At 38.7% G+C, this 14,077-nt stretch overlaps 1 protein-coding gene across 1 annotated transcript in view; it reads right to left on the bottom strand.

Annotated features, from left to right (window-relative positions):
• COL9A1 (collagen type IX alpha 1 chain) overlaps positions 1-14,077 on the bottom strand; it is a 90,449-nt gene that overhangs the window by 69,747 nt on the left and 6,625 nt on the right. Inside the window, exon 6 of the mRNA XM_044924570.2 lies at positions 10,328-10,724. Within this exon, the coding sequence (XP_044780505.2) occupies positions 10,328-10,724 (397 nt within the window). The remainder of the gene's footprint in view (positions 1-10,327; positions 10,725-14,077) is intronic.

The following is a 14,077-nucleotide window of genomic DNA, read 5'->3' as shown; positions in this document are numbered from 1 at the left end:
GCATCTTCACTAAGGTATCAATCTCCTTATCAAACAGATATTCCAAATCAACACCTGATATTCTCACTGACACCTGCTCTTCCCCCACAGTTTTTTATGTCTCTATAAATGGAGACTCTATGCTTCCAATTACACCAAAAATATTGGAATCGTGCATGATTCCTTCTCTCTTACACATAAAATTTCATTTGCTTTACTCCAAAAATATTATATCAGGATCTGATGACTTTGCACCACCTCCATCACTACAGGCTTGTTCTAACCCAGACCATCCCTGCCAGAACTATTGTACTAGTCTCTTAACAGCTCCTCTTAACAAACACAATTGACAAATCTCTAACCAGGCTCACAAAGAAGAAAAGAGAGAAGACATAATTAAACAAAAAAGAAATGAAAAAGGAGACATAACAACCAATAACACAGAAATTCTAAAAGTTGTAAGAGTATTCTATGAACAGTTATTACCAAAAAATTGAACCTAGAAGAAATGGACAAGTTCTAAAAACATAAAGCCTGACAAGACTAGGTCAAGAAGAAACAGATCATTTGAACAGATCTATCACTAGAAGTGAAATAGAATCTATAATAATAAAATACTCCAAGCAAACAAAAATACAAGACCAGATGGCTTCAGTGGGGAACTCTACCAAACATACAGAGAAGAACTTATACCTTCTCAAACTGTTTCAAGAAATTGAAGAGGAGAGAGCACTCCCAAACTCATTCTATGAGGCCACCATCACCCTGATACAAAACCAGATAAAGATGCTACCAAAAAAGGAAATTACAGGCCATTTTTTGATGAATATGTATACAAAAACAAAATATTTTGTTTTCCTCAACAAAATATTAAAAAATCAAGTCCAACAATACATAAAAAGAATCATATGCCATGATCAAGTTGGATTCGTTCTAGGGTCACAAGGATGGGTCAACATACACAAATCAATCAATGCAATGCACCACAGTAACAAAACAAAGGATTAAAATAACACAATCATCTCAATAGAAGCAGAAAAGGCATTTGACAAAATTAAGCATCCATTCATGAAAAAAAATGTGTTTCAAATTTGGTACAGAGGGAACATATCTCAACATAATAAAGGCCATTTATGACAAGCTCACAGCCAACATAATACTCAAAAGTGCAAAGTTGAAAGCTTTCCTATTGAATTCAGGAGCAAGTCAAGGATGACCACTCTTATGACTTCTATTCAACATATTACTGGAAGCCCTAGCCACAGCAATCAGACTAGAAAAAGAAATAAAAGTATCTGAATAGGAAAGGAAGAAGCAAAACTGTCACTAGCTGCAGAGGACATGATACTCTGTATGCTGCTGCTGCTGCTAAGTCACTTCAGTCGTGTCCGACTCTGTGTGACCCCATAGATGGCAGCCCACCAGGCTCCCCCATCCCTGGGATTCTCCAGGCAAGAACACTGGAGTGGGTTGCCATTTCCTTCTCCAATGCATGAAGTGAAAAGTCAAAGTGAAGTCGCTCAGTCGTGTCCGACTCTTAGCGACCTCATGGACTGCAGCCTACCAGGCTCCTCCGTCCATGGGATTTTCCAGGCAAGAATACTGGAGTGGGGTGCCATTGCCTTCTCTGGATACTCTGTATAGAGAACCCTAAAGTCTCTACACAAGATCTATTAGAGTTAAGAAATGAATTCAGCAAGATAACAGGATATAAATTAATATACAGAAATCTTTTGTTTTTTACATTAATAATAAAATGTCTGAAAGAGGAAGTAAAAAAAATCCTGTTTAAAATTGCATCAAAAGAAAAAATACCCAAGAATAAACTTAAACCAAGAAGGTGAAAGAGCTATACTCTTAAAATTATAAAACACTGATAAGGAAATTGAAGGTGATACAAAGAAATGGAAAGATATCCCAAGCTCTTGGATTGGAAGAATTAATATTGTTAAAATAGCCATACTACCCAAAGCAATCCACAGGTTTAATGCAATCCCTATCAAAATACCCATGACATTGTTCATGGAACTAAAACAAATAATCCTAAATTTTATATGGAACCATAAAAGACACAGAATTGCTAAGTCAATCTTGAGAATTTGGAGATATAACCCATCCAGACTTCAGACTATATTACAAAGCTACAGTAATCAAAACAGTGTTGTATTGACCCAAAGACAAACACATAGCTCAGTGTAACAGAATAGTGAGCCTGGAAATAAACCAGTCAGTAAGCTGTTAATCTACAACAAAGAATGTAAGAATGCGGTGGAGAAAGCACAGTATTTTCAACAAGCAGTGCTGGGAAAGTTGGACAGCCACATAAGCATCAATGAAATTAGAATATTCCCTCATACCATATACAAAAAAACTTAAGAAAGCTTAAAGACCTAAATATAATACCTGAAACCATAACATGGTTTCTCTAGAAGAGAAAATAAGCAAAATATTATTTGACAAAAATCATAACAATATTTGCTTAGATCAGCCTCCCAAGGCAAAAGAAATAAAGGCAAAAGAAAACAAGTGGGACCTAATCAAACTTACAAGCTTTTGCACAGAAAGAAAACCACCAACATAAAATGAAAAGACAAACTAGAAATTGGGAAAGAACATTGGCAAAGACTGCAACTTACAAGAGATTAATATCCAAAATAAACAAACAGTTCATGTAACACAATATGGAAAAAACAAGCAATTCAATCAAAAAATGAGTTGGTCTACTTAGGTCTTCTGACATTTTCCCAAAGAAAACACACAGATGGCCAACAGGCACAGGAAAAGATGCTCAATGCCACTAATTATTAGGGAAATGCAAATCAAAACTGCAATTAGATATCACTTCACACTGGTCAGAATGACCATCACCAACCAAAAAGTCTACAAGTAATATATGCTGAAGAGGGTGTACAGAAAAGAGAATTCTCCTACATTGTTGGTAGGAATGTAAAGTGGCTCAATCACTAAGGAAAACAGTATGGAGTTTCCTTTGAAAAAAGCAAAAATAGACCTACCATATGATCCAGCAATCCCAATCCTGGGTATATACCCAGAAAAAATGTAAAGCCAATGTTCCTAGCAGCTCTATTTACAATAGCCAAGATGTGGAAACAATTCAAGTGCCCATCAACAGACAATTGGCTTAAGAAGATGTGGTACACACATACACGCAATAGAATATTAGCCACAAAAAAAGAATGAAATTTTGCATTTGCATCAACGTGGATGGGCCTACAGAATGTTATGCTTTTAGAAGTAAGTCAGACAGAGAAAGACAAATATAGCTTTTATGTGGAATCTAAAAACTAATACAAGTGAAAGTGAAAGTTGCTCAGTTGTGTCCAAGTCTTTGCAACCCCATGGACTATACAGTCCATGGAATTCTCCAGGCCAGAATACTGGAGCGGGTAGCCTGTCCCTTCTCCAGCGAATCTCCCCAACCCAGGAATCAAACTGGGGTCTCTTGCATTGTGGGTGGATTCTTTACCAACTGAGCTATCAGGGAAGCCCACAAACTACTATACATAAAGTAGATAAGCAACAAGGATTTACTGTATAGCACAGGGAATTACATCCAACATCTCATAATAACCTATAGAGGAAAAAAGACTATCTCAAAAAAGACTGACTCATTCTACTGCATCCTTGAAACTAATGCAATATTGCAAATCAACTATACTTCAAAAAAAGGATCTCCTCCTAAGAAGCCCCTAAATGCCCTGTCCTTTTCTCCCCCTACAATACGTTGTCAAAATTCAGCCAAAGAGATGTTTTAAAAAGAAGAAAACACATTGTTTATCTATTTGAAATCATCTGCCAGCTCTCCATCTCACTCGTGGCCAGAAAGCCAGCGTGTTGACCTGCTCCCCACTCTCGTGTCTGGTCCCTCTCTAGCCTCAGGACAGGCTTCTCTCCATCTCATCCCAGACACGCTGGTGTCCAGGCTTGCTTCAGACACAGAGGACAACACCAACACCAGGTTTTTAACTCATTCTCTCTTCTTGAAATCCTCCTCCCCTAGATCACATATATATGCTCACTCCCCCAGCTCCTTCAGGTTTCTACTAAATGTTTTGTTTGTGTTTTTTTTCCCTCAAGGAGGTCCTCTCTCCAAGCACTCCAATTTTCTTCTTTTTTCTCCATAGCATTTATGACCACCTGGTAATAATATAAATCTACGCATTTACTCACCTATCTCTGTCTCCTCTCCCTAGGATGAGTGCAAGCACCACTGTAGCTTCAATTTCTGCCTATAACTTAGCAGATGTTTAATAAGTAGTTGTTGAATATTAAATGTGCACATAGATATTGATAAAAAATAAAGAAAGAATTGATAGTATTTGCCTTCTGGTTTGATTACAGCTTAGGGAAAGCCTCTTCCCCTGTCTGGGTTTCAAGTCCTTCATGTATAAACTGAGAGGTTTGAACTACATAGACTTAGTCATAGACTTAGTTTTGTATATCTTTGAAAGACCAGGATTCTATGGAAACCATGTTGTAACCTAAGAAACTAACCACACAGAGACTGACATGAAGGGAAGTAAAAATGCCATTGAATTAATCTCTTGCCTTCTAGCCACCCGGAAGACATGACAAAGATTTCTGTATGTTCTTAGCCTGTATACATTTTAAGAAAAATAGAAATACTAATAACACTGATTGTTTTCAGTTGCAACAGTCTGGGCATAGCTGAGGCCAGTAAAAATTTTCATATTTTCAATTTTCCATTGAAAGCAAGTTTGTCCATCATTTAGGTTTTACTCTAGTTATCCTTAGCATCTGTGCCCATCATGGCTTCTCCTCTGCAAGCAGCTCTTTTTTCTGTGTGTTCCTCTTGTTTCATTGCCACCTAGTGGAAAATCTAGCTGATGTTGTTAATGTGGTCTACAGTGTAGCAGGCTTTATCTCGAAAAACTTGACAGCATTCAAAAATATTCTCATCAAATCACAACACCAAAGAGTTATAAAAAGTATTTTGATGTTGAAGCTGAAACTCCAATACTTTGGCCACCTGATGCGAAGAGCTGACTCGTTTGAAAAGACCCTGATGTTTGAAAAGATTGAAGGTGGGAGGAGAAGGGAACGACAGAGAATGAGGTGGCTGGATGGCATCACTGACTCAATGGACATGAGTTTGGGTGGACTCTGGAAGTTGCTGATGGACAGGGAGGCCTGGCGTGCTGCAGTCCATGGGGTCGCAAAGAGTCGGACACGACTGAGCGACTCGACTGAACTGAACTGATGGACATGTACAGGTAACAGTATCATTTCTCTTGTATTTAATACTTTCAATTGAAAGAGGATTTTTAAAAAGTACCTGTCAAAAGCAACATAATAATAAAACTTAATAGCTTAGATATTTTGTACAGTAGATATCATGCATTTCTTAAATCACTAAAAACATAACTTTCCTATAATATTTTCAAACACCAGAAATGATATTAATCACAACCTCATAGTTTATCTTTCCCATGTTATCATTCATGAAGCTCTGTTTGTTTTTACAGTTGGGAAGTTAGTATGATTTAATTCTGTGGGGTAGAGAGAAGGATGTGGCTTCTGCATCACGAGTTTTGCTAATCATATTTTCTCTGAATTTAACAAAAGTAACATAGTGCAACCCATTTGAAATATACTTTTAAAAGCATTGTATCTGTCTGATTAATCATGTTTTCTGCATTGGTTTATTCAAAACATGCATAAGATAAAGGATTTGAATCATGTATTTATAAAGCCATATATACTTTCATCCTTTGGGCTTTCATCATTTGGGCTTTCAAATAAGCCCAAACCCCTAGTGCATATCCTGAAAAGGTAGAAAGGCTAACTTTGTTTTCTAATAGAGCTGTGCCAAATAACTCTCCTGGGCAATCTTGCTGACAAGAAACAGTAAAGAACCTGCCATAAAATCACATGTTTTTATGGTATGATGCCAGGAAACTGAGCTTTGCAGAGAAATAAATGGCACCAACCTAAAATATGGGCACAAAGGCAAATAGAAAATATGGAATTTATTGCTATGAAATCAAACTAACCATGTATTATAGCAGTACATTGGGAAAAATATAAACGCTCTGAGCCCACTAAATAACCATGAATGATGTGAAGGCGTTTGAGTTGTAGTGCATGTGAGCAGCTGTCTTGAAACCTCCTTAAATTGGTTCCCTTTTCCAATTTAGAAAAGAGAAAGAGACAAAAGTTGGGCTAGATTGGGAGAAATCACAAACAAGAGCAATATAAATGAGTCTCTTAGCGTCAGCGCTCCATCAAATGTCATTTTCCACTGCATTTTCATTATGCAGTTCCGAGGGCTACCTTTTGACATCAATTAATACCTTTAGAAGGAATGTTTGCTTTTCTAAAGAAAAGCAAGTGCTGATCCTGAAAAAAGTATTCATGTAGAGTGTCAAAGATTAGAAGGAATCCAATTTCATGAAGAAAAATGGAAAAATACTCTGCAACTTGTCACTTTTGTGCTATTGGCACATTTCACTTTAATTTAAAATTTCTCACAAGTAATACTGAATATTTGCTGTCTCCAATCCAGAGGGAAGTGCCCCAGCAGTTCATGTCTCCTACCCCTCAGAATACTCAGATAGCATCATTCACCACTGTAAGTCTTCCAAGGGACCAGTAACTGCCAGCAACTTCAGATTACAGCTAAAGGGAGCAGATCACAGACCACAAACTAAAAACAAGAGTGTAGGGACAACTCATGGGCATTTGGGTTTGTCTGGAGACTCACATGAGTATTTGACTCTTCTTAGTCTAGAAGAGTGAGGAGGAGTGCGGGGAAATCAATGAAGCTAGAAAAGAGGAGAGTTCATAAATATGGGAATTCCCATGTGAGAGTCCCTTTCCCTAGAACACTGGATTTATCTCATCCTGGATAAGTCTGTTCACCCCTGAATTCCTCTCACAGGCCCCTCCCCTAGGAAACAGCCCTGGACTTCACTCCTATGCCTGCCTGCCCTGATGTGAATGAGGAAACTGTCCCTTCATCCACTTTCCTGGTCCTAGTCGGGTTCCATTATCATTGCTCACCCGTCTCAGCCACTCATCCCCCAGGACCTGGGAGAAGGAGACCTGTGGCTTGCAGCCCGTGCACCCAGTATAGAGGCACACAGTGAGAGTTCACTAAGTGAGCACGAGTGTGACCGATGTCTGAGGACATGTTTCCACTGTGTGAACTTCCTTCTTTTAGAAAAGAATCTTATTTGTCCTGCAAAGAAGATTCTAAAAACTTATGCAAATCACAAATACCTTCCAAAATGAAAATGATGATATCCTTTATAAAGAACGATATGTGGTTACACATATTTCTATTTTTCTCAAAGGGAAGTTAGTTGGCACAGAGAAAATAGGGAAGGCTAGATGTTTGTCACAAGCCAAGAAATCTACATGAGATTGTGTCTTCAACTGAAAAAATGGAGCTAATCCTATCTGTGCTTGCTATCTTATGAAATTATTGAAAGGATAAAGTAAGTTAATGAGAGAGAAAAAAAAGCACTTTTAAAACTTTAAATTGGTATATTAGGGGTATTAAGATGCTAAAAAGGCATAAATAGGGTTTACTTATGTAGAATCTTCTACTTCTTTGTCTTATACAGGGTAAAAATTGAGGAATACATTTTGGTGACAACTTTGGGCTTCCCAGGTGGCTCAGATAGTAAACTGTCTGCCTGCAATGCAGGAGACCCAGGTTTGATCCCTGGGTCAGGAAGATCCCCTGGAGAAGAAAATGGCAACCCACTCCAGTATTCTCGCCTGGAAAATTCCATGGACGGAGGAGCTGGTAGGCTACAGTCCATGGGGTTGCAAAGAGTCGGACACGACTGAGCGACTTCACTTTCACTTTCACTTTTGAAGTTGACATTGTCACTGCCTATCCTTGGGTGTAAGTAGGGTTTGGAGGGCCTATAACCTTGATCTATTTTAGTCACTGCACCACATCATCAAATACGGAACTTTAATGAGACTTTAGGCTCAAGTCTCTTTTGTGTTTCCTTGTGATGGAGTCAGAATTCAGTATGAAAGGAAAAAATTGCTCATGCCTGTTGCAAACACTTTTAACATGGACAGTGTGCTGATTCTGAAAAGCTCCTTGGTGGACCAAAGGCAAACGTAACTCCAGCTGCCAGATATTTCATTGCATTCCTGCACATGGCAGAATAAAATCAAAGATAACTGGTCCTAACTGTTCTCCACCATGATGTGAGACTATACTTGGCAGATAACCCACAGTTAGCTGTGACTGGCTAGACTATAACATAATTAATAATACTACGACTTTACTGCTATGGCCATTAGACAGCTTAACAGCTTCCTAGCATGTAGATTCCTAGCATGTAGATTTGGAGAAGGCAATGGCACCCCACTCCAGTACTCTTGCCTGGAAAATCCCATGGACAGAGGAGCCTGGTAGGCTGCAGTCCATGGGGTCGCTGAGGGTCGGACACGACTGAGCGACTTCACTTTCACTTTTCACTTTCATGCATTGGAGAAGGAAATGGCAACCCACTCCAGTGTTCTTGCCTGGACAATCCCAGGGATGAGGGAGCCTGGTGGACTGCTGTCTATGGGGTCGCACAGAGTCGAACACAACTGAAGTGACTCAGGAACAGCAGCAGCATGTAGATTTCAGAATTATAATAATGACATATTTTTGAAGAACAGTGAATTAAATCAATTATACAAGTGCCCAATTGATATTCATCACAGTGAAAATGTACTCTAAAGTCTCCTTCCCTTCCCCTCACTCATGGTCCAGAAGTGACACAAACATGGCAGAGGCTGTGTTGTCTGAAAACCACTCCAGTGCCATTGCAAAGATCTTGCTGCACAAAATTTCAAGAGGGCACACCGGTGGTCCCATTGGCTTTCTAACCCAGCCACTTGAGGTGTGATAACTCATTAGCTCGAGAAATACTTGCTCGAGTGTCTACAAGCCAGAGCGGTAATGTGGCAGTTATAAATTGCTTCCTGTCCATCACAGAATATAGACATTTCACACTACCCTTCACACTAATCACAATTCTTCCCTTGAAAATAGGTTATTTGAGTAATTCCATTACTGAGATGCCCGCTAACCTTTCTTTCTTTGGAGAAGCGTGCAGGAACCATTCAGAATCATTGTGTCACCCCTGCTGCACTCCATGATATGAGTTCTGTGACTTGAATTTAACAACTCTGTACCAGAGAGAGAGCAGAGAGTGTAGAGGATCAAGCACTTATTTATTGAGCTCTAAATTCTTTAGTTTTTTCCAGAAGATCACTTGCCCTGTAAGATTTAGTTTTTAAATTTCTGTAATATTATATAATATCCTTTTAAAGGATAACTCAGTGCAAGTTTAACAATTCAAAATGATAGAACTATATGGTACTAGTTGGCACAAGTTTACGTGTGCTTATGTAATCCCTTATCTTTATGTCCATAGGTCTCTATGGCAAAATCACAGAGCTCTAAAATCCTTTGCTTTCATAATATGTCAAGCAAGACTTGACCACTTCTAAATAAAGAAATATTGTGCCATCTACTGGAGAAGGAAATAGCAACCCACTCCAGTGTTCTTGCCTGGAGAATCCCAGTGACAGGGGAGCCTGGTGGGCTGCCGTCTATGTGGTCGCAGAGTCGGACACGACTGAAGCAACTTACCAGTGCCATCTACATCATTTCTACATCTTCTGGGTCAGATACCATATGACTTCCTAACCTCACCTTTCACATGCTGCAATTACTACCTCTGCCCCTCTACGTCCCCTCACACACATACTCACATTTTTACATGTACACTTCATCCAAACCATCCAGGCTCCTGATCTGTGAACATGGTTTATTTCCTTTCTATCTCTTTTTCCTTTCATTCTTTTGCTCTCAGCTAGAATGCACTTTCTCCTCTTCTTTTACCAATTCAAATCCTTCCATGTCAAGCTCCATTGCTTCTGAGAAGAATGGGATTCTTGATTAACTAAATTTACCATTCATCTTAACCTTACTTTGAATATGGCCATTGGTTATTTATACATAATATGTATCACACCAGTGTGGGTTTTTGCAGGTTGCCTCAAAGGATTCTGGGTGCTCCAGGTGGTCATGTAGCATCTTCCAAGTAGGCTTTCAGCTACTCGGGACCAGGAGCTGTCTACTCAACTGGCTCTGCTTCCCCATTCCATGCTACGCTCAAAAGAGGCACTAAAGACGTTTTAAAAAACTGATTGAAAAACCTTTTAAAAGTGAATAACTGCCCATTGTTTAAGATACCTGGGTGATTTTTAAAGATGCTGAGGTCTTAATTTTCACCATTCTGGATTCATCTTAATCTCCCTTAGCGTATGGCTGTATACTTACCGGAACAGAAACTTGAGGATTATCCACAAGTTTTCCCAGCACAGCAAAGCCATCGACATCGATTGGACCTCTTGGCTTTATAGGTAAGGACTCAATCCTGTTGCAGTCAACGAAAAGAGTCGCACTGCTCCTTTCCACGCCAATCATGATCTTATGCCACTGGGAATCGAACAAGGAGGGCAAATTCGAAAAGGCTGCAGTTTGGAGACTTCCATCCAGCCCCTTGTATGAAAATGAAACAGATTTTGTTTGGCCATTAATCTTCACGCCAACTTGCTCCTTCCCTGAGGAATCCTGAATCTGCCAAATGCTCCAGTGCTTTTCAAGTGTGCTTCCAGTCATCCGAAAAGTGGTTAGAAAGGAGTATTCTTCAGGCAGCCCATTGGGATATAAATGCCTGAGTAAAATTGTAAGACAGTAAATATAACTCTTGTTTTTTGTATTCAGGTGTATTACCATATTTCCTAATTATGCTATTTTAGATTCTAGACCTATGGAAACATCGCAGTGTGAAACCCATGTGCTAGCTGTTCTTTTATGACTGTTCATAAAGACCTTTACTGAAGTCCATTCATGTGCATTAAAGTTCCATCTTAAAATACACATTAAATAAAAAACTCCCTCATAGCTAAGGAAGGTCCCCAAATGCCACATAATTTCAACAGTGTTACTATTTATGCTACCTAAAGAGCTACTGTTCAGCAATCCCACCTCAAAAACACATTCTGCCAAAAAACACATTCTTGCAAAGTTCTTGGCCACTTTCTTCCACAAATGACAGAAGAGAACATTTGAAGTCCAAATCAGCTCTACCAATTTACATGTTTAATTAAAGCAGATTCTTAAAATTTTATTTTGATGTAACATGTTAAGATTATTTGTTATTTTCATGACTGTTTGGATCTTCTCCTCCCTAAATATAACCTAGACTCACATAAGCATTTTGAGGATCGGTCACTTGCAGATGTGAGATCAGTCCCTTCACACTGAGCATGTTTGTCTTTTCCAGGATCTTCAAAGTATGAAGTTAAAGTGACAGCTGGTTGCTTGTCAGTGGACATGGGACAAGGTAAATGTGACCAGTTCTTACTTCTCTATTGCAACCCAGTTGTTCCCCAATCTGCCAGTTAAAACGGTGGCCCCTTCCTAATTTACTGCTTTAAGTGGCAGCAATAAGATGTCAGTGTCCCTCCTGCATCCTCCTCATCTTTGGAGGCAGCCGTCTGGAGCAGCATCAGCTACTTAGGTGGTCTTCTCTTGAAACCAAGTGGCTCAAGGCTGAAGACCACACTTTTAAAAATCAGGACCTAGTAAATGTAAATATCACCTTCACATCTCTATCTTCAAGGTTGTATCATTCTACTTTCCTCCTCATAAGCATAGAGAAATTATTAAGCGAAGGATAAATCTTAGGAAAAGTGAAGTCGCTCAGTCATGTCCGACTCTTTGCAACCCCATGGACTATAGCCTACCATGCTCCTCCGTCCATGGGATTTTCCAGGCAAGAGTACTGGAGTGGGTTGTCATTTCCTTTTCCAGAGGATCTTCCCAACCCAGGGATTGAACCCAGGTCTCCTGCATTGTAGGCAGACGCCTTATCATCTGAGCCACCAGGGAAGTTTAGGAAAACTAGATACCAATTAATTTTGTTTGACATTGCTTAAAACAGTTATGGACCAGGACCCAAAGCCTCAGATAACCTTCCTTCAGATCATACTCCAATTTATAGTCCTCTTCTGTGTAAAGAAGCCTTCCAAGTGGCTCAGACAGTAAAGAGTCTGTCTACAATGTGGGAGACTGGGGTTCGATCCCTGTGTTGGGAAGATCCCCTGGAGAAGGAAGTGGCAATCCACTCCAGTATTATTTTTCGGTACTGGAAAATCCCACGGACAGAGGAGCCTGGTAGGCTACAGTCCATGGGGTCGCAAAGAGTCGGACATCACTAAGCAACTTCATTTTCACTTTTAACTTTCTGTGTAAAGAAGAAAAGATAAGAAGAAATATTTAAGTGGATAGTGGTTTATTTATTACAAACTAATATGGTGATGGTCATGGTCATTTAATCATGTCTGACTCCTGCAACCCCATGGACGGTAGCCTGCCAGGCTCTTTTGTCCATGGGATTTCCAGGCAAGAATACTGGAGTGGGTTGCCAGTTCCTTCTCTGGGGGAATCTTTCCAACCCAGGGATCAAACCCAGGTCTCTGCATTGCAGGCAGATTGTTTTCCCATTGAGCCACCTGGAAAGCCCCAACACATATAAATGCATTGTGTTGCCATATGTGCAATGCCAGTTACATTAAGACATATTGCTGGGGTCAGAAATTCCTAAACCAAAACATATGTCAGTTCCAGGAATATTTAGCTATAAGTGAAAATATTCAACTTGCTATGATTTTCTGTCTTTAGCTATAAAATTTTATCATCTTTATTATAGCATAAGCAAACATATAACTTCTTTCATTTCAAATATTTTTGCAAATCTTCAATAAAATGGGCCAACTAGGTCAACAAATGTCATTGTTTTGTTAGGTTTACAAAACTAACAAAAAATGGAAAATTTTCTTTTGAGTACTCTTATCATCCAAGTACTTCTTTTAGCCATTGTTTTCTAACATGACTGGCTTTTATTCATAAGACTGGGTGGGTTTCCTTTGCAGCTTTTATTTTTAACTGGTCACTGGTGATGCTTATTATTCTCTTTGAAAACCTTTCAATTCTCTACATATATTTTATATCTGTCATGTGCATGGGAGGTTTAAACATGTACATTTAAAAAGATTCACTTTGGAGCTAAAGAGGAAAAAACATATACAGCAACTATTTACTATCCTATTTTCCCCAGATGGGGATGTTTAACATACATATTTCAATATTTTTTAATGTAAGTTATTTCCCTTAAGATTTTTCGACTATACCTATTCCAGAGAGCCCTCTAAACTAAGAGGTTCACTAATGACAGTTTAAGATACTGCCTACTGTGTAATTATAAAACCTTACAGAACATTATACATCTCATTTAACCAACTAAATTAATTTAGAACTAGGAGATACATTTTTAAAGTTTTATTCAATGGTGAAATTTGGCAATTTTGCAATTTAAATAACAGATATAGTCTTTTGAGTATTCTTTTCAATAATTGATGTGAATTTAACTGGATACTTAAAGAATTGGGACAGGTAGTTAAAAATAGTTGTTGAGGTGTGAGGTTTCCCAAGAAAAAGGATAGACCCTAATGCTTTGTCTCCTCTTACTTAAACCATTGACTTCCTAGGCTTTTAAAAAACTTTATGTGTCACCTATTATTTGTTTAAAGATGTACTGGGGAAGGCCGTAGAATTTCATCAAAGAAAACAGCTCTATTTGTTTTGATTCTAGAGGCCACAGTAACTTCTTCACATGACTCCTTTGCAAAGACATTAGGAGGTTAACTGAGGGATGTCTCCCAATTTGTGCTTCATCAAATTTTTCCTGCTAAATAAGCAAAGAGATTATGTTGAAGGTAGGATATGATAAAATGTCTTCATTTACTTCTGACTTGGTCATGTCAAGTTGTTTTCTTTTTTTTTAAATGGGAGGTGGTTGGGGTCACTAGAAAACAATTCATTTATGGACATATTAAGTCAAGAGTATCCAACTCTCTCTCTCTCCATATATGTGAATATAATATGTGTGTATACAATATAATCAAGATTGTCATGTTATTAATCTTTCAAACTAAGTTAATGCATTAAAAGGTAAGAGGAGAA

This window comes from Bubalus bubalis, chromosome 10 (genome assembly GCF_019923935.1).
Source record: "Bubalus bubalis isolate 160015118507 breed Murrah chromosome 10, NDDB_SH_1, whole genome shotgun sequence".
NCBI lineage: Eukaryota > Metazoa > Chordata > Mammalia > Artiodactyla > Bovidae > Bubalus > Bubalus bubalis.
This window is presented reverse-complemented; position numbering and strand designations above follow the sequence as displayed.